At 59.9% G+C, this 20,486-nt stretch overlaps 3 protein-coding genes across 3 annotated transcripts in view; all 3 read left to right on the plus strand.

Annotated features, from left to right (window-relative positions):
- Nucleotides 1-19,753, plus strand: part of LOC116792532 (serine/arginine repetitive matrix protein 2-like) — a 280,339-nt gene extending 260,586 nt beyond the window's left edge. The window contains 9 exon segments of the mRNA XM_032699541.1: nt 2,815-2,906; nt 6,935-7,109; nt 7,235-7,381; nt 16,190-16,281; nt 16,367-16,468; nt 18,960-19,073; nt 19,205-19,323; nt 19,472-19,567; nt 19,672-19,753. Of these exon segments, the coding sequence (XP_032555432.1) occupies nt 2,815-2,845 (31 nt within the window). The 3' untranslated portion in view covers nt 2,846-2,906; nt 6,935-7,109; nt 7,235-7,381; ... (4 more) ...; nt 19,472-19,567; nt 19,672-19,753.
- Nucleotides 6,132-10,712, plus strand: LOC116792406 (translation initiation factor IF-2-like). The gene is made up of 8 exons (XM_032699309.1): nt 6,132-6,159; nt 7,479-7,570; nt 7,657-7,758; nt 8,367-8,473; nt 8,690-8,803; nt 8,935-9,053; nt 9,203-9,580; nt 10,348-10,712. The coding sequence occupies exons 4-8, from the start codon at nt 8,436-8,438 to the stop codon at nt 10,710-10,712; spliced, it is 1,014 nt and encodes a 337-aa protein (XP_032555200.1). The 5' UTR covers nt 6,132-6,159; nt 7,479-7,570; nt 7,657-7,758; nt 8,367-8,435.
- LOC116792407 (PHD finger protein 7-like) lies at nt 12,985-17,380 on the plus strand. Its single transcript, XM_032699310.1, has 9 exons — nt 12,985-13,027; nt 13,125-13,216; nt 13,302-13,403; nt 13,560-13,684; nt 13,783-13,924; nt 14,012-14,118; nt 14,335-14,448; nt 16,969-17,087; nt 17,281-17,380. Exons 1-9 carry the CDS (start codon nt 12,985-12,987, stop codon nt 17,289-17,291), a joined length of 855 nt encoding a protein of 284 aa, XP_032555201.1. The 3' UTR covers nt 17,292-17,380.
- Nucleotides 19,754-20,486: the final 733 nt, after the last annotated feature.

Genomic DNA, 20,486 nt, shown 5'->3' on the forward strand with positions numbered 1-20,486 from the left:
TCCTTCCTATTCTATGGTTTCCCCTTGGTGTTGCAAGGGAGACGTTGGGAATGTTTTGCAATGCAGCGGTGCCACCGCCTTGATGCACGGAAGGCAGGGAAGCAGTGGCGGGGTGTTGGCAGCCCCGTCCTGTCCCTGCTGCCGGCGGCCCGGGGGCAGGAGCGCCCCGGCGGTGCCATGGCGGGGTTTCCCTCAGGTGTGGGCAGCCGCAGCCCGGCCGTGCGGGGCGGCCCCGGCGGTGCCATGGCGGGGTTCCCCTCAGGTGTGGGCAGCCGCAGCCCGGCTGTGCGGGGCGGCCCCGGCGGTGCCATGGCGGGGTTCCCCTCAGGGCGGCCCCCGCTGCCCGCGCACGGCGGTGTTGCCGGGGCAGCCTCGTCCCCCAGGCACATCTGTGCGCTGTGAGCCAGCGGCGACCGCTTCCCGCTCCAAGAGCCCGCAGAAATGGCTGCCTGGCTCCAAAGTGCCCGCCGGGAGCGCGCTGGGATCGCAGGGGGAGCTCTGCCCGGGGCAGCCCCCGCACTCAGTCGCCCCGAGCCTTCCCGCCCTCCCCGCACACGGCCGGCGCTTTGGGAACGGCCGCGGTCGGCGCTGGAGCGGCGGCGCTCGGGCACGAGGGAGGGCCGCGAGCCCGGGAAAAGCGTCTGGAACATTGTGGCAGCGAGGGGAGCGCGGGCGCGGAGCTTGGGCACCGAAATGCTCGTGGGCCCGAGCGGGGAAAGGGTCCCGCGCAACGGAGCGCAGGAGAAGACGGCGAGAGGCGAGTGCCGCGCGTTGGGCTTCGCTGCCCTGGAGGCAAAAACTGCCCCGTGCGCCACCCAGAGGTTATCCATCGACCTTTCCCAAAACCTGCCGAGTGGGACAGGACCTCAGAGCTGCGTCCCGGCCAGAGCCCAGGAAAGAAACCCCATCCCTTCCAACCAGCTCAGGGAAAAACATCCGGCTCCCAGCAGCTCCACAGAGGCTCCAGCACAGGAGCCTTGTCTCCCGGGCACATCTGTGGACTGTGCCCTGCCCAGAGCCCTGGGGCTGCCTGTGGAAGCCCCGAGGCTGCGGGATTTGCACAGGGTGGCCTTTAAAGGGCTCTCCCAACCCCAAGCCTTCTACCCTTGTACGGCTCTAATCTGCGCTGCAGTGTGGTACTTACACAAGGGGCAGCTATGCCCTGTGCTGGTTTAAAATCTGCCTGCCAGCTTGAATTCAGGCAGCGAGACAAAGACCCAGCTACCAGATTTTTTTGCTATTTACTAGGTGCCTCTGTGCCCAACGCTTGAGCCTGCCCAGGACTCGCTGGATGGCAGCAGAGCCTTGTGGTGCCTCAGTCACTCCTCCCAGTCCCATATCATCAGCAAACATGCTGAGAGTGCTCTCCGTCCCTTCTGCCAGGTCACTGGGCAATCGGTCAAACGAGGCTGGCCCCAGCACTGAGCCCCGCGCTCACAACCCTCTGAGCTCTGCCATTCAGCCAGGTGTCAACCCCCTCAGTGTCCACTCGTCTAAGCCACACTTCCTGAGCTGCCTGTGAGGGTGTTCTGGGAGGTAGGGTCAAAAGCCTTGCTGAAGTCACGGCAGACAACAGGCACTGCTCTCCCCTCATGTACCCAGCCAGTCATCACTCCAGCAGAGCAGGCTAGGAGACTGGTCAAGCATGATTTTCCCTTCCTTTTATTCCACAGGCTTAGAGATGACATGCAGCATGAGCTGTTTGTCCCCTTTCTGGGGATGGAGGTGACACTGATGGGCCTATCATTTCCTGGGTCCCTCTTGCTGCCCTTTTGGAAGACTGGAGTGATGTCGGCTTTCCTGCAGCCCTCAGGCACCTCTGCTGGGGAATCAGCGTCCCTGTGCCAGGGGCAGGAGCAGAGATTTGCCTTGGCCAGGGCCAGAGCCCTGAAGTGGCACTGCCTGAACAGCACTTTTCGTGCAGCAGTGGCTGCCCAACAGCCCTGGGTGGCTGCCCCAGGGTCTGGCATTTGACCCTGCGCTTGCTGCAGCAGCAGCCACCCGGCTCGGTGGTTACCGAGGGCTCGGGACCCGCCTCGGAACCTCGGTTACCAAGGGGCTGCCTCCCACTGGGTGATGGGGGGCTGGGGCCACCCCTGCCTGTATTTCAGGTGCACGATGCTGATGTCACAGTGGCCACTGTGACCCGTGAGGCCAAGGGCATAAAACGGGACTCTGGGCTCAGGCCCAGTGTCAGTGTTACCTGGCACCGAGAGGAGGAGGAAGAGGAGGGACAGCCCCTCTGTTCCAAACGCCTCTCGATTCTTTTGAACAGAGAGTGGAGGAGCACTTGGAGGAGACTTCAGTGTTCTTCAACCAGACGACAGGAGAAGACAGCAGAGAGAGACCAGGCTCACACAGGGCTGACCAGGGAGTCAGGGGGCTCTACGCCTCAGGGCTCTGGCCCTGTGTTGCAAACTAGTCTCACTTCTGCCTCAGAACCAGTGGAGGAGCACCTGGAAGAGACCTTGGTGCTCCTCAAGGAGACGACAGAAGGAGAGGGCAGAGAGAGACCAGGCTCACACAGGGCTGACCAGCGAGTCAGGGGGCTCTACGCCTCAGGGCTCTGGCCCTGTGTTGCAAACTAGTCTCACTTCTGCCTCAGAACCAGTGAAGGAGCACCTGGAAGAGACCTTGGTGTTCCACCGACAGGGACCCACCGCTGACAGTCACCATGTCAGACAGAGAGGAGGAGGCCCCCAGAGGGAGGGAGCCAGGTGAGAGCAAAGTGCCCCTCCCTCAGCCTGGCAGAGGGGCTGTCGGGGCGGGCAGTACAGGTGTCATGCTCGGGGCCATTGTCTCTCTCCCCTCCAGCATGCCTGCTGTGTCAGCAATCAGAGGCTGACCCGGACATCTGCGGGGAAAAACTCCAGAAACATGGAATCTGTGCCCACGTGTTCTGCCTGGTGAGTTGCTCTGTGGGCTCCCTCCACTTTTTGACAGGCAGTCCCTGCCACTCTCTACTCATCAGTGAGTTTCATTTTCCTGCAGTATTTTGCCAGCCTCCTTGATCAGCAAGAGAATGAAAGAGTAGGACTCCAGGGCTTTCTCCCAAGGGATATCCTACATGCAGTCAACCGGGCGGCACAGACGGTGAGAGCCTGAGAAAAGCAGGGAGATTTGTGCCAGGCGAGGTTTGCTGGAGCTTGGCCCAGACCCCAAGCAAGAAAGCCCAGCCCTTCCAACCAGCTCTGGGAGAAGGAGGAGGCCCTGAGGCTGCTGCTGATGGGGCTGCTCTGCTCTTTCCAGAGCTGCTGCATCTGTGGCAAGAGCGGGGCCACCATCTCTTGCTGTGATACAGAATGTGACCTGAGCTTCCACCTGCCCTGTGCCAAGCAGGGACGCTGTGTCACCCAATTCATTACACCATACAGGTACCTCCTGTCCCCTCCTTGCCACCACCAGGGAAGGGCCCAGCACTTCTCACCTCACCCACCCCTTTTCCCCCCAGGGCCTTCTGCCCCACACACAGCCCAGAGCAGACAGTGGAGGCGACTCCAGAGCCGGGCACCCAATGCCTCATCTGCTTGGAGCCTGTGGAGCACAGAATGACCTTCAATACCATGGTGTGCCCAGCCTGCAAAACCGCCTGGTTCCACAGAGACTGCATCCAAGTAGGAGTGGTTCTGTCACCCCGGGGGGCACAGCAGGGGCTCAGCAGCACCAGGGCCTCACTCTGGCTACTTGTGTTTCTCCTGCAGGGACAGGCTCTGAGCTCTGGATTTTTAACCCTCCGGTGCCCCACCTGCAGAAATAGGCAGGCATTTCTCATGGATATGTTCACCATGGGGATCCGAATCCCCTTCAGGTTGGTGTCCTTCTGCCTGGCTCACAACACAGGGGGTGCAAGTGGCAAGTGCTGTGCCAGGGCCTGCCCCAGCAGTCCTGGCCCTGCCCTGTTCCATGAGTCCCGGGTTCAGCTTCCCACAGGAGTTGGAAAGGGCACAGGGGGAAGAGCAGGGACACCCTGCACCTGCCCAATGTCAGGGCAGAGGGAGCTCATCAGTTTTCCTTCTCCCATCAGGCTACCATCGTGGGAGAGCACTACTGCATTCGATGAGCTGGGAGAGAGACACAGGCACTGTGATGCCAGTGAGTGCCTTTGTCCAGGAGGCAGGCAGGAGGCAGAGGAGGAGGGGTAAGTTGCTGAAGCTGCATCCCGGGGCTCTGCAGGGCTTGAAACAGAAGGACCCAGGAGAAGAGCTTTGGACACTTTGCCCTCACCTCCATGAACCTGTTTGCTTTTCCAGGCCCTGGGAACTGCTCCTGTGCTCCTCCTGTGCTGCCGAGGGCACTCACAGACACTGCTCTGGCCTGAGGGACAGCACAACCAGCTGGGAATGTGACAACTGTGCTCGCCACAGCACCCGCAGACACTGCTGTGGCACGACAGTCTGCACGAACAACTGTGATTGTGACAGCTGTGTTGAGTACCTCACATGTAAGAAGCAAAGCACCTGAATGCCCCTGGGTCAGGTGCCCCTGGGCCTGGCAATGCGTGCCCAGGGTGGTCTTGGCAGAGCTTGTCAGCTCCAGGAAGGCTGGGGGCACTGCTCTGGCTTATTCTGCCTTGGGCCTGGGGCGCTCTTGACCTTCCTTGCTTCCCCTTACAGCCTCCGGTGAATTCTCAATCCTTGCTAGACTCATGGAGGAGTCTCCTGCTGTGTCAACAGAACACGAGAGCATCAGCCCCAGCACCAGCCAACAGGCAGCATCAGAGCAGTCTCTGGAATCTCCCTCAGAGGAGACGAGCAGCCCCAGCCTCTATAGTCAGGTAACATCAAGGCCATCGCACAGCAACATCCCAGAAACTGAGGACAGCAGCTGCTCTCGCAGGCGGAGGCCTGACCGCCGGCAAAACCGCACCCGCCGGCAAAGTCGGCCTCAAACTCCACAACTTCGGTCCAGAAGTCCCCATGACAGCAGCCATGTGCCAGAACCAACTGCTGCGAGGTGCAGGCCCAGGCAGAGACAGTCGGGGACATCCCGCAGGCGAAGACGCTCTCGCCGGCAAAGTCGTCCCCAGAATCCACACCTTCGGTCCCCGAGTCCCCAGGACAGGAGGTGTTCGCCATACCTCCGGTCCCCGAGTCCCCAGGACAGGATCTGTTTGCCACCGCCACCAAGTCCTCGGAGGCGCAGCCGCAGCGAGGAGGCATCAGAGACATCCAGCAACCGAAACCGCGCCCGCCAGCAACGTCGGCCCCAAAATCCACACCTTCGGTCCAGAAGTCGACGTCAGAGGAGCCACGTGAGAACAGCAAGGGCTGAGAGCTGCACCTCCACCCAGGAAGCATCAGAGACATCCAGCAGCCGAAACCGCTCCCGCCAGCAACGTCGGCCACAAAATCCACACCATCGGTCCAGAAGTCGCCGTGAGAGGAGCCATGTCCCAGCATCAAGTACTGGGAGGCGCAGGCCCAGCCAGGAAGAATCAGGGACATCCCGCAGGCGAAATAGCTCCCGCCGCCAAAGTCGGACCTCAAATCCATCTGGCCGGTCCAGAAGTCCCCACGGCAGGAACCGCACGCCAGCACCGAGTGCTGGGAGGCGAAACTCGAGGGAGACAGCAGCCAGGACCTCCCAAAGGCAACAGCACTCCCGGCAGCAGCGTCGGACCTCAAATTCATCCAGCGGATCCCGAAGTCGCCGTGATGGAAGGCGTGAGAGAGCACCCAGTTCTGGGAGTCCCACTCACCGCTCAGACGGTGAGACAGGGACTCACCACTGACACGTCCCACACCAGACAGAGAGGAGGAGGCCCCCAAAGGGAGGGAGCCAGGTGAGAGCAAAGTGCCCCTCCCGCAGCCTGGCAGAGGGGCTGTCAGGGTGGGCAGTACAGGTGCCATGCCCGGGGCCATTGTCTCTCTCCCCTCCAGCATGCCTGCTGTGTCAGCAATCAGAGGCTGACCCGGACATCTGCGGGGAAAATCTCCAGAGAAATGGGTTCTGTGTCCACGAGTTCTGCCTGGTGAGTTGCTCTGTGGGCTCCCTCCATTTTTTGACAGGCAGTCCCTGCCACTCTCTGCTCATCACTGCGTAACATTTTTCCTGCAGTTTTTTACCAGCCACCTCCTTCACCACGCAGTTGATCGAGTAGGACTCAGGATTTTCCTCCCAGGGGGTATCCTAGATGTAGTCTCCCAGGAAGCACAGAAGGTGAGAGCCTGAGAAGAGCAGGGAGATTTGTGCCAGGCGAGGTTTCCTGGAGCTTAGCCCAAAACCCAAGCAAGAAAGCCCAGCCCTTCCAACCAGCTCTGGGAGAAGGAGGAGGCCCTGAGGCTGCTGCTGATGGGGCTGCTCTGCTCTTTCCAGAGCTGCTGCATCTGTGGCCAGAGCGGGGCCACCATCTCCTGCTGTGATGGCACAGGGGGAAGAGCAGGGACACCCTGCACCTGCCCAATGCCGGGGCAGAGGGGGCTCATCAGTTTTCCTTTTCCCATCAGACCACCATGAGGGGAGGGCTTGAATGCATTCGCTGAGCCAGGACAGAAACACAGGAATTGCGATGCCAGTGAGTGCCTTTGTCCAGGAGGCAGGCAGGAGGCAGAGGAGGAGGGGTAAGTTGCCAAAGCTGCACCCCAGGGCTCTGCAGGGCTTGAAGCAGAAGGGCCCAGAAGAAGAACTCAGCACCTCCATGAACCCATTTGCTTCCCCAGGTCCTGGGAACTGCTCCTGTGCTCCTCCTGTGCTGCTGAGGGCACCCCCAGACACTGCTCTGGCCTGAGGGACAGCACAACCTGCTGAGACTCTGATGGCTGTGTTGGTCTGGGCATAGGTAAGAGGCAAAGCACCCTGGTGCCCCTGGGCCTTGCAGCGGGTGCCCAGGGTAGGTTTGGCAGAGCTTGTCTGCTCCAGAAGGGCTGGAGACACTGCTCTGGCCTATCTTGTCCCAGGCCTGGAGCGGCCTTGACCCTCCTGCTTCCCCTTACAGCCTCCAGTTAAGACTCAGAGCTGTTGCTCTCATGAAGGACTCTTCTGACAACTCCAAGGAATACGAGACCATCACCCCCAGTATGAGCAAACTCCATGCCAACTGACAAGCAACATCGGAGGAGACTCTGGAATCCCCATCACAGAAGACGAGCAGCTCCAGCTCTGACAGTCAGGTAACATTGGGGTAATCCCAGAGCAGCTTCCCAGCAGCTGAGGACAGCAGCTGCTCCAGCAGTTGGAGTCCTGACTGCAGGCGAAACCGCTCCCACCAGCATTGTCAGACCCCAAATTCATCCAGCAGATCCTGAAGTCACCGTGACAGGAGCCGTGTTAGAGCACCCATGCTGAGAGCTCCACTCACCGGTGGGACAGAGAGACAGGGACCCACCGCTGACACGTCCCATGTCAGACAGGGAGGAGGAGCCCCTCGAAGGGAGGGAGCCAGGTGAGAGCAAAGTGCCCCTCCCTCAGCCTGGCAGAGGGGCTGTCGGGGCGGGCAGTACAGGTGCCATGCCCGGGGCCATTGTCTCTCTCCCCTCCAGCATGCCTGCTGTGTCAGCGACCAGAGGCTGACCTGGACATCTGCGGGGAAAATCTCAAGATAAATGGACTCTGTGCCCACGAGTTCTGCCTGGTGAGTTGCTTCATGGGCTCCCTCCATGTTTTGACAGGCAGTCCCTGACACTCTCTCCTCATCAGTGCGTGTCGTTTTTTCTACAGTTTTTTGCCATCCACCTTCCTCAGCACAATGATGGTCGAGTAGGACTCTTTGGCTTTCTCCCAAGGGATATCCAAGATGTAGTCTCCCGGGCAGCACCGAAGGTGAGAGCCTGAGAAGAGCAGGGAGATTTGTGCCAGGTGAGGTTTGCTGGAGCTTGGCCCAGACCCCAAGCAAGAAAGCCCAGCCCTTCCAACCAGCTCTGGGACAAGGAGGAGGCCCTGAGGCTGCTGCTGATGGGGCTGCTCTGCTCTTTCCAGAGCTGCTCCATCTGTGGCCAGAGCGGGGCCACCATCTCTTGCTGTGATACAGAATGTGACCTGAGTTTCCACCTGCCCTGTGCCAAGCAGGGACACTGTGTCACCCAATTCATTACACCGTACAGGTACCTCCTGTCCCCTCCTTGCCACCACCAGGGAAGGGCCCAGCACTTCTCACCTCACCCACCCCTTTTCCCCCCAGGGCCTTCTGCCCCACACACAGCCCAGAGCAGACAGTGGAGGCGACTCCAGAGCCGGGCACCCAATGCCTCATCTGCTTGGAGCCTGTGGAGCACAGAATGACCTTCAATACCATGGTGTGCCCAGCCTGCAGAACTGCCTGGTTCCATAGGGACTGCATCCAAGTAGGAGTGGTTCTGTCACCCCGGGGGGTACAGTAGGGGCTCAGCAGCACCAGGGCCTCACTCTGGCTGCTTGTGTTTCTCCTGCAGGGACAGGCTCTGAGCTCTGGATTTTTAACCCTCCGGTGCCCCATCTGCAGAAATAGGCAGGCATTTCTCATGGATATGTTCACCATGGGGATCCGAATCCCCTTCAGGTTGGTGTCCTTCTGCCTGGCTCACAACACAGGGGGTGCAAGTGGCAAGTGCTGTGCCAGGGCCTGCCCCAGCAGTCCTGGCCCTGCCCTGTTCCATGAGTCCCGGGTTCAGCTTCCTGCAGGAGCTGAAAATGGCACAGGGGAAGGAGCAGGGACACCCTGCACCTGCCCAATGCCAGGGCAGAGGGAGCTCATCAGTTTTCCTTTTCCCATCAGACCACCACGAGGGGAGGGCTTGAATGCATTCGCCGAGCCAAGAGACAGACACAGGCACTGTGATGCCAGTGAGTGCCTTTGTCCAGGAGGCAGGCAGGAGGCAGAGGAGGAGGGGTAAGTTGCCAAAGCTGCATCCTGGGGCTCTGCAGGGCTTGAACAGAAGGACCCAGGAGAAGAGCTCAACCAGATAATCCCATGCTTTGGACACTTTGCCCTCGCCTCCATGAACCCGTTTGCTTCCCCAGGCCCTGGGAACTGCTCCTGTGCCCCTCCTGTGCTGCTGAGGGCACTCACAGACACTGCTCTGGCCTGAGGGACAGTATAACCAGCTGGGAATGTGATGGCTGTGCTGGTCTGGGCACAGGTAAGAGGCAAAGCACCCTGGTGCCCCTGGGCCTGGCAGCGGGTGCCCAGGGTAGGTTTGGCAGAGCCTGTCTGCTCCAGGAGGGCTGGAGGCACTGCTCTGGCCTATCTTGCTCTGGGTGGCCTTGACATTCCCGCTTCCCCTTACAGCCCCCATGGAAGAGCCTGAGCCTGACGGCCCCAACCTGTCCACACAGTCAGGATTGGAGCCTTCCCATGAACCCGGGTCCATCAGCCCCAGCACTGGTAACCAGGTGCCATCGGGGATGTCTGCCAGTTCTCCAGAGACCAGCAACCCCAGCACCAATCAACAGGCAACATCAGAGCAGTCTCTGCAATCTCCCTCACAGGAGACGAGCAGCCCCAGCTCTGAGAGCCAGGTGAAATCAGACTCATCCCACAGCAGCTCCTCAGAACCTGAGGTCAGCACCTGCTCCAGCAGTCCTGACACAAAACCTGACACAAAACCGCTTGTGCCAGCAACATCGGACCCCAATTCATATGGCCGGTCCTGGACTCCTCATGACAGTAACTGCACGTCACATCGAGTTCTGAGAGGCAAAACCCAAGGGAGACACTGCAGTGAGGACATCCCAAAGGCAAAACTACACCCAGCAGGAGTGTCAGACCCCAAATCCCCAGAGCCGGTCCCAAAGTCCCCATGACAGGAGCCATGAGCCAGCACCAAGTCCTGGGAGACTCAGGCCCGGGCAGACACAAACAGGGACATTCTGCAAGCGAAACCACTTCTGGCAGCAATATCAGACCCCCAACACACAGAGCCAGTCCAGAAGTCATCGGGACAGGAGCCACGTGAGATCAGCAAGGGCTGGGAGGTGCCACAGCGGCCAGGAAGCATCGAGGACATCCCAAAGGCAAAACCAGTCCTGCCAGCAACGTCGGACCCCAAATTAATGCAGCCAATGTAGAAGTTACCGTGACAGGAGCCGTGTGGCAGCCCCAAGTGCTGGGAGATGCACCCCCAGCCAGGAAGCATCAAGGACATCACACACGTGAAACTGGTTCTGTCAGCAACTTATCAAATCTCTTCAATAAATGTATAGGACTGCTTTTTAAAATATTTTAGTGTATTTTCAAAATGATGCAAGTGGCACTTTGGATGTTGCAGCGTTTAGTAGATTGTTTCATCCTAATGTTTCACCTGACACTTTGGAGGCTATTGCAAAGCCCAAGGCTTAGTAGTATCTTTGTTCAGGTTTCCCTTTCATCCCCCTTGGCTTTTGGCACAGCTTTCCTTTCCTTCCTATTCTATGGTTTCCCCTTGGTGTTGCAAGGGAGACGTTGGGAATGTTTTGCAATGCAGCGGTGCCACCGCCTTGATGCACTGAAGGCAGGGAAGCAGTGGCGGGGTGTTGGCAGCCCCGTCCTGTCCCTGCTGCCGGCGGCCCGGGGGCAGGAGCGCCCCGGCGGTGCCATGGCGGGGTTCCCCTCAGGTGTGGGCAGCCGCAGCCCGGCCGTGCGGGGCGGCTCCGGCGGTGCCATGGCGGGGTTCCCCTCAGGTGTGGGCAGCCGCAGCCCGGCTGTGCGGGGCGGCCCCGGCGGTGCCATGGCGGGGTTCCCCTCAGGGCGGCCCCCGCTGCCCGCGCACGGCGGTGTTGCCGGGGCAGCCTCGTCCCCCAGGCACATCTGTGCGCTGTGAGCCAGCGGCGACCGCTTCCCGCTCTAAGAGCCCGCAGAAATGGCTGCCTGGCTCCAAAGTGCCCGCCGGGAGCGCGCTGGGATCGCAGGGGGAGCTCTGCCCGGGGCAGCCCCCGCACTCAGTCGCCCCGAGCCTTCCCGCCCTCCCCGCACACGGCCGGCGCTTTGGGAACGGCCGCGGTCGGCGCTGGAGCGGCGGCGCTCGGGCACGAGGGAGGGCCGCGAGCCCGGGAAAAGCGTCGGGAACATTGTGGCAGCGAGGGGAGCGCGGGCGCGGAGCTTGGGCACCGAAATGCTCGTGGGCCCGAGCGGGGAAAGGGTCCCGCGCAACGGAGCGCAGCAGAGGACGGCGAGAGGCGAGGGCCGCGGGTTGGGCTTCGCTGCCCTGGAGGCAAAAACTGCCCCGTGCGCCACCCAGAGGTTATCCATCGACCTTTCTCAAAACCTGCCGAGTGGGACAGGACCTCAGAGCTGCGTCCCGGCCAGAGCCCAGGAAAGAAACCCCATCCCTTCCAACCAGCTCAGGGAAAAACATCCGGCTCCCAGCAGCTCCACAGAGGCTCCAGCACAGGAGCCTTGTCTCCCGGGCACATCTGTGGACTGTGCCCTGCCCAGAGCCCTGGGGCTGCCTGTGGAAGCCCCGAGGCTGCGGGATTTGCACAGGGTGGCCTTTAAAGGGCTCTCCCAACCCCAAGTCTTCTACCCTTGTACGGCTCTAATCTGCGCTGCAGTGTGGTACTTACACAAGGGGCAGCTATGCCCTGTGCTGGTTTAAAATCTGCCTGCCAGCTTGAATTCAGGCAGCGAGACAAAGACCCAGCTACCAGATTTTTTTGCTATTTACTAGGTGCCTCTGTGCCCAACGCTTGAGCCTGCCCAGGACTCGCTGGATGGCAGCAGAGCCTTGTGGTGCCTCAGTCACTCCTCCCAGTCCCATATCATCAGCAAACGTGCTGAGAGTGCTCTCCGTCCCTTCTGCCAGGTCACCGGGCAATCGGTCAAACGAGGCTGGCCCCAGCACTGAGCCCCGCGCTCACAACCCTCTGAGCTCTGCCATTCAGCCAGGTGTCAACCCCCTCAGTGTCCACTCGTCTAAGCCACACTTCCTGAGCTGCCTGTGAGGGTGTTCTGGGAGGTAGGGTCAAAAGCCTTGCTGAAGTCACGGCAGACAACAGGCACTGCTCTCCCCTCATGTAGCCAGCCAGTCATCACTCCAGCAGAGCAGGCTAGGAGACTGGTCAAGCATGATTTTCCCTTCCTTTTATTCCACAGGCTTAGAGATGACATGCAGCATGAGCTGTTTGTCCCCTTTCTGGGGATGGAGGTGACACTGATGGGCCTATCATTTCCTGGGTCCCTCTTGCTGCCCTTTTGGAAGACTGGAGTGATGTCGGCTTTCCTGCAGCCCTCAGGCACCTCTGCTGGGGAATCAGCGTCCCTGTGCCAGGGGCAGGAGCAGAGATTTGCCTTGGCCAGGGCCAGAGCCCTGAAGTGGCACTGCCTGAACAGCACTTTTCGTGCAGCAGTGGCTGCCCAACAGCCCTGGGTGGCTGCCCCAGGGTCTGGCATTTGACCCTGCGCTTGCTGCAGCAGCAGCCGCCCGGCTCGGTGGTTACCGAGGGCTCGGGACCCGCCTCGGAACCTCGGTTACCAAGGGGCTGCCTCCCACTGGGTGATGGGGGGCTGGGGCCACCCCTGCCTGTATTTCAGGTGCACGATGCTGATGTCACAGTGGCCACTGTGACCCGTGAGGCCAAGGGCATAAAACGGGACTCTGGGCTCAGGCCCAGTGTCAGTGTTACCTGGCACCGAGAGGAGGAGGAAGAGGAGGGACAGCCCCTCTGTTCCAAACGCCTCTCGATTCTTTTGAACAGAGAGTGGAGGAGCACTTGGAGGAGACTTCAGTGTTCTTCAACCAGACGACAGGAGAAGACAGCAGAGAGAGACCAGGCTCACACAGGGCTGACCAGGGAGTCAGGGGGCTCTACGCCTCAGGGCTCTGGCCCTGTGTTGCAAACTAGTCTCACTTCTGCCTCAGAACCAGTGGAGGAGCACCTGGAAGAGACCTTGGTGCTCCTCAACGAGACGACAGAAGGAGAGGGCAGAGAGAGACCAGGCTCACACAGGGCTGACCAGCGAGTCAGGGGGCTCTACGCCTCGGGGCTCTGGCCCTGTGTTGCAAACTAGTCTCACTTCTGCCTCAGAACCAGTGAAGGAGCACCTGGAAGAGACCTTGGTGTTCCACCGACAGGGACCCACCGCTGACAGTCACCATGTCAGACAGGGAGGAGGAGGCCCCCAGAGGGAGGGAGCCAGGTGAGAGCAAAGTGCCCCTCCCTCAGCCTGGCAGAGGGGCTGTCGGGGCGGGCAGTACAGGTGTCATGCTCGGGGCCATTGTCTCTCTCCCCTCCAGCATGCCTGCTGTGTCAGCAATCAGAGGCTGACCCAGACATCTGCGGGGAAAAACTCCAGAAACATGGGATCTGTGCCCACGTGTTCTGCCTGGTGAGTTGCTCTGTGGGCTCCCTCCACTTTTTGACAGGCAGTCCCTGCCACTCTCTACTCATCAGTGAGTTTCATTTTCCTGCAGTATTTTGCCAGCCTCCTTGATCAGCAAGAGAATGAAAGAGTAGGACTCCAGGGCTTTCTCCCAAGGGATATCCTACATGCAGTCAACCGGGCGGCACAGACGGTGAGAGCCTGAGAAAAGCAGGGAGATTTGTGCCAGGCGAGGTTTGCTGGAGCTTGGCCCAGACCCCAAGCAAGAAAGCCCAGCCCTTCCAACCAGCTCTGGGAGAAGGAGGAGGCCCTGAGGCTGCTGCTGATGGGGCTGCTCTGCTCTTTCCAGAGCTGCTGCATCTGTGGCAAGAGCGGGGCCACCATCTCTTGCTGTGATACAGAATGTGACCTGAGCTTCCACCTGCCCTGTGCCAAGCAGGGACGCTGTGTCACCCAATTCATTACACCGTACAGGTACCTCCTGTCCCCTCCTTGCCACCACCAGGGAAGGGCCCAGCACTTCTCACCTCACCCACCCCTTCTCCCCCCAGGGCCTTCTGCCCCACACACAGCCCAGAGCAGACAGTGGAGGCGACTCCAGAGCCGGGCACCGAATGCCTCATCTGCTTGGAGCCTGTGGAGCACAGAATGACCTTCAATACCATGGTGTGCCCAGCCTGCAAAACCGCCTGGTTCCACAGAGACTGCATCCAAGTAGGAGTGGTTCTGTCACCCCGGGGGGCACAGCAGGGGCTCAGCAGCACCAGGGCCTCACTCTGGTTGCTTGTGTTTCTCCTGCAGGGACAGGCTCTGAGCTCTGGATTTTTAACCCTCCGGTGCCCCACCTGCAGAAATAGGCAGGCATTTCTCATGGATATGTTCACCATGGGGATCCGAATCCCCTTCAGGTTGGTGTCCTTCTGCCTGGCTCACAACACAGGGGGTGCAAGTGGCAAGTGCTGTGCCAGGGCCTGCCCCAGCAGTCCTGGCCCTGCCCTGTTCCGTGAGTCCCGGGTTCAGCTTCCCGCAGGAGCTGGAAATGGCACAGGGGGAAGAGCAGGGACACCCTGCACCTGCCCGATGCCAGGGCAGAGGGAGCTCATCAGTTTTCCTTCTCCCATCAGGCTACCATCGTGGGAGAGCACTACTGCATTCGATGAGCTGGGAGAGAGACACAGGCACTGTGATGCCAGTGAGTGCCTTTGTCCAGGAGGCAGGCAGGAGGCAGAGGAGGAGGGGTAAGTTGCTGAAGCTGCACCCCGGGGCTCTGCAGGGCTTGAAACAGAAGGACCCAGGAGAAGAGCTTTGGACACTTTGCCCTCACCTCCATGAACCTGTTTGCTTTTCCAGGCCCTGGGAACTGCTCCTGTGCTCCTCCTGTGCTGCCGAGGGCACTCACAGACACTGCTCTGGCCTGAGGGACAGCACAACCAGCTGGGAATGTGACAACTGTGCTCGCCACAGCACCCGCAGACACTGCTGTGGCACGACAGTCTGCACGAACAACTGTGATTGTGACAGCTGTGTTGAGTACCTCACATGTAAGAAGCAAAGCACCTGAATGCCCCTGGGTCAGGTGCCCCTGGGCCTTGCAATGCGTGCCCAGGGTGGTCTTGGCAGAGCTTGTCAGCTCCAGGAGGGCTGGGGGCACTGCTCTGGCTTATTCTGCCTTGGGCCTGGGGCGCTCTTGACCTTCCTTGCTTCCCCTTACAGCCTCCGGTGAATTCTCAATCCTTGCTAGACTCATGGAGGAGTCTCCTGCTGTGTCAACAGAACACGAGAGCATCACCCCCAGCACCAGCCAACAGGCAGCATCAGAGCAGTCTCTGGAATCTCCCTCAGAGGAGACGAGCAGCCCCAGCCTCTATAGTCAGGTAACATCAAGGCCATCGCACAGCAACATCCCAGAAACTGAGGACAGCAGCTGCTCTCGCAGGCGGAGGCCTGACCGCCGGCAAAACCGCACCCGCCGGCAAAGTCGGCCTCAAACTCCACAACTTCGGTCCAGAAGTCCCCATGACAGCAGCCATGTGCCAGAACCAACTGCTGCGAGGTGCAGGCCCAGGCAGAGACAGTCGGGGACATCCCGCAGGCGAAGACGCTCTCGCCGGCAAAGTCGTCCCCAGAATCCACACCTTCGGTCCCCGAGTCCCCAGGACAGGAGGTGTTCGCCATACCTCCGGTCCCCGAGTCCCCAGGACAGGATCTGTTTGCCACCGCCACCAAGTCCTCGGAGGCGCAGCCGCAGCGAGGAGGCATCAGAGACATCCAGCAACCGAAACCGCTCCCGCCAGCAACGTCGGCCCCAAAATCCACACCTTCGGTCCAGAAGTCGACGTCAGAGGAGCCACGTGAGAACAGCAAGGGCTGAGAGCTGCACCTCCACCCAGGAAGCATCAGAGACATCCAGCAGCCGAAACCGCTCCCGCCAGCAACGTCGGCCACAAAATCCACACCATCGGTCCAGAAGTCGCCGTGAGAGGAGCCATGTCCCAGCATCAAGTACTGGGAGGCGCAGGCCCAGCCAGGAAGAATCAGGGACATCCCGCAGGCGAAATAGCTCCCGCCGCCAAAGTCGGACCTCAAATCCATCTGGCCGGTCCAGAAGTCCCCACGGCAGGAACCGCACGCCAGCACCGAGTGCTGGGAGGCGAAACTCGAGGGAGACAGCAGCCAGGACCTCCCAAAGGCAACAGCACTCCCGGCAGCAGCGTCGGACCTCAAATTCATCCAGCGGATCCCGAAGTCGCCGTGATGGAAGGCGTGAGAGAGCACCCAGTTCTGGGAGTCCCACTCACCGCTCAGACGGTGAGACAGGGACTCACCACTGACACGTCCCACACCAGACAGAGAGGAGGAGGCCCCCAAAGGGAGGGAGCCAGGTGAGAGCAAAGTGCCCCTCCCTCAGCCTGGCAGAGGGGCTGTCGGGGTGGGCAGTACAGGTGCCATGCCCGGGGCCATTGTCTCTCTCCCCTCCAGCATGCCTGCTGTGTCAGCAACCAGAGGCTGACCCGGACATCTGCGGGGAAAATCTCCAGAGAAATGGGTTCTGTGTCCACGAGTTCTGCCTGGTGAGTTGCTCTGTGGGCTCCCTCCATTTTTGACAGGCAGTCCCTGCCACTCTCTGCTCATCACTGCGTAACATTTTTCCTGCAGTTTTTTACCAGCCACCTCCTTCACCACGCAGTTGATCGAGTAGGACTCAGGATTTTCCTCCCAGGGGGTATCCTAGATGTAGTCTCCCAGGAAGCACAGAAGGTGAGAGCCTGAGAAGAGCAGGGAGATTTGTGCCAGGCGAGGTTTGCTGGAGCTTAGCCCAAAACCCAAGCAAGAAAGCCCAGCCCTTCCAACCAGCTCTGGGAGAAGGAGGAGGCCCTGAGGCTGCTGCTGATGGGGCTGCTCTGCTCTTTCCAGAGCTGCTGCATCTGTGGCCAGAGCGGGGCCACCATCTCCTGCTGTGATGGCACAGGGGGAAGAGCAGGGACACCCTGCACCTGCCCAATGCCAGGGCAGAGGGAGCTCATCAGTTTTCCTTTTCCCATCAGACCACCATGAGGGAAGGGCTTGAATGCATTCGCCGAGCCAGGACAGAAACACAGGTTTTGCGATGCCAGTGAGTGCCTTTTTCCAGGAGGCAGGCAGGAGGCAGAGGAGGAGGGGTAAGTTGCCAAAGCTGCACCCCAGGGCTCTGCAGGGCTTGAAGCAGAAGGGCCCAGAAGAAGAACTCAGCACCTCCATGAACCCATTTGCTTCCCCAGGTCCTGGGAACTGCTCCTGTGCTCCTCCTGTGCTGCCGAGGGCACCCCCAGACACTGCTCTGGCCTGAGGGACAGCACAACCTGCTGGGACTCTGATGGCTGTGTTGGTCTGGGCATAGGTAAGAGGCAAAGCACCCTGGTGCCCCTGGGCCTTGCAGCGGGTGCCCAGGGTAGGTTTGGCAGAGCTTGTCTGCTCCAGAAGGGCTGGAGACACTGCTCTGGCCTATCTTGTCCCAGGCCTGGAGCGGCCTTGACCCTCCTGCTTCCCCTTACAGCCTCCAGTTAAGACTCAGAGCTGTTGCTCTCATGAAGGACTCTTCTGACAACTCCAAGGAATACGAGACCATCACCCCCAGTATGAGCAAACTCCATGCCAACTGACAAGCAACATCGGAGGAGACTCTGGAATCCCCATCACAGAAGATGAGCAGCTCCAGCTCTGACAGTCAGGTAACATTGGGGTAATCCCAGAGCAGCTTCCCAGCAGCTGAGGACAGCAGCTGCTCCAGCAGTTGGAGTCCTGACTGCAGGCGAAACCGCTCCCACCAGCATTGTCAGACCCCAAATTCATCCAGCAGATCCCGTGCTAGAGCACCCATGCTGAGAGCTCCACTCACCGGTGGGACAGAGAGACAGGGACCCACCGCTGACACGTCCCATGTCAGACAGGGAGGAGGAGCCCCTCGAAGGGAGGGAGCCAGGTGAGAGCAAAGTGCCCCTCCCTCAGCCTGGCAGAGGGGCTGTCGGGGCGGGCAGTACAGGTGCCATGCCCGGGGCCATTGTCTCTCTCCCCTCCAGCATGCCTGCTGTGTCAGCAACCAGAGGCTGACCTGGACATCTGTGGGGAAAATCTCCAGAGAAATGGGTTCTGTGTCCACGAGTTCTGCCTGGTGAGTTGCCCTGTGGGCTCCCTCCATGTTTTGACAGGCAGTCCCTGCCACTCTCTCCTCATCAGTGCGTGTCGTTTTTTCTACAGTTTTTTGCCATCCACCTTCCTCAGCACAATGATGGTCGAGTAGGACTCTTTGGCTTTCTCCCAAGGGATATCCAAGATGTAGTCTCCCGGGCAGCACCGAAGGTGAGAGCCTGAGAAGAGCAGGGAGATTTGTGCCAGGCGAGGTTTGCTGGAGCTTGGCCCAGACCCCAAGCAAGAAAGCCCAGCTCTTCCAACCAGCTCTGGGAGAAGGAGGAGGCCCTGAGGCTGCTGCTGATGGGGCTGCTCTGCTCTTTCCAGAGCTGTTGCCTCTGTGTCCAGAGGGGGGCCACCATCTCCTGCTGTGGAAACAGACTGTGACCTGAGTTTCCACCTGCCCTGTGCCAAGCAGGGACGCTGTGTCACCCAGTTCATTACACCATACAGGTACCTCCTGTCCCCTCCTTGCCACCACCAGGGAAGGGCCCAGCACTTCTCACCTCACCCACCCCTTTTCCCCCCAGGGCCTTCTGCCCCACACACAGCCCAGAACAGGCAGTGGAGGCGACTCCAGAGCCGGGCACCGAATGCCTCATCTGCTTGGAGCCTGTGGAGCACAGAATGACCTCCAATACCATGGTGTGCCCAGCCTGCAAAACCACCTGGCTCCACAGAGACTGCATCCAAGTAGGAGTGGTTCTGTCACCCCGGGGGGCACAGCAGGGGCTCAGCAGCACCAGGGCCTCACTCTGGCTGCTTGTGTTTCTCCTGCAGGGACAGGCTCTGAGCTCTGGTCTTTTATCCCTCCGTTGCCCCCTCTGCAGAAATAGTGACACATTTGTCAAGGATATGTTCACCATGGGGATCCGAATCCCCTTCAGGTTGGTGTCCTTCGGCCTGGCAAGTGGCAAGTGCTGTGCCAGGGCCTGCCCCAGCAGTCCTGGCCCTGCCCTGTTCCGTGAGTCCCGGGTTCAGCTTCCCGCAGGAGCTGGAAATGGCACAGGGGGAAGGCAGGGACACCCTGCACCTGCCTGATACCGGGGCAGAGGGAGCTCATCAGTTTTCTTTTTCCCATCAGACCACCATGAGGGGAGGGCTTGAATGCATTCGCCGAGCCAAGAGACAGACACAGGCACTGTGATGCCAGTGAGTGCCTTTGTCCAGGAGGCAGGCAGGAGGCAGAGGAGGAGGGGTAAGTTGCCAAAGCTGCATCCTGGGGCTCTGCAGGGCTTGAACAGAAGGACCCAGGAGAAGAGCTCAACCAGATAATCCCATGCTTTGGACACATTGTCCTCACCTCCATGAACCCATTTGCTTCCCCAGGCCCTGGGAACTGCTCCTGTGCTCCTCCTGTGCTGCTGAGGGCACCCACAGACACTGCTCTGGCCTGAGGGACAGTATAACCAGCTGGGAATGTGATGGCTGTGCTGGTCTGGGCACAGGTAAGAGGCAAACTCCCTGGTGCCCCTGGGCCTGGCAGCGGGTGCCCAGGGTAGGTTTGGCAGAGCCTGTCTGCTCCAGGAGGGCTGGAGGCACTGCTCTGGCCTATCTTGCTCTGGGTGGCCTTGACCCTCCTGCTTCCCCTTACAGCCCCCATGGAAGAGCCTGAGCCTGACGGCCCCAACCTGTCCACACAGTCAGGATTGGAGCCTTCCCATGAACCCGGGTCCATCAGCCCCAGCACTGGTAACCAGGTGCCATCGGGGATGTCTGCCAGTTCTCCAGAGACCAGCAACCCCAGCACCAATCAACAGGCAACATTAGAGCAGTCTCTGCAATCTCCCTCACAGGAGACGAGCAGCCCCAGCTCTGAGAGCCAGGTGAAATCAGACTCATCCCACAGCAGCTCCTCAGAACCTGAGGTCAGCACCTGCTCCAGCAGTCCTGACACAAAACCTGACACAAAACCGCTTGTGCCAGCAACGTCGGACCCCAATTCATATGGCCGGTCCTGGACTCCTCATGACAGTAACTGCACGTCACATCGAGTTCTGAGAGGCAAAACCCAAGGGAGACACTGCAGTGAGGACATCCCAAAGGCAAAACTACACCCAGCAGGAGTGTCAGACCCCAAATCCCCAGAGCCGGTCCCAAAGTCCCCATGACAGGAGCCATGAGCCAGCACCAAGTCCTGGGAGACGCAGGCCCGGGCAGACAGAAACAGGGACATTCTGCAAGCGAAACCACTTCTGGCAGCAATATCAGACCCCCAACACACAGAGCCAGTCCAGAAGTCATCGGGACAGGAGCCACGTGAGATCAGCAAGGGCTGGGAGGTGCCACAGCGGCCAGGAAGCATCGAGGACATCCCAAAGGCAAAACCAGTCCTGCCAGCAACGTCGGACCCCAAATTAATGCAGCCAATGTAGAAGTTACCATGACAGGAGCCGTGTGGCAGCCCCAAGTGCTGGGAGATGCACCCCCAGCCAGGAAGCATCAAGGACATCACACACGTGAAACTGGTTCTGTCAGCAACTTATCAAATCTCTTCAATAAATGTATAGGACTGCTTTTTAAAATATTTTAGTGTATTTTCAAAATGATGCAAGTGGCACTTTGGATGTTGCAGCGTTTAGTAGATTGTTTCATCCTAATGTTTCACCTG

This window comes from Chiroxiphia lanceolata, chromosome 11 (assembly GCF_009829145.1).
Source record: "Chiroxiphia lanceolata isolate bChiLan1 chromosome 11, bChiLan1.pri, whole genome shotgun sequence".
Classification (NCBI taxonomy): domain Eukaryota; kingdom Metazoa; phylum Chordata; class Aves; order Passeriformes; family Pipridae; genus Chiroxiphia; species Chiroxiphia lanceolata.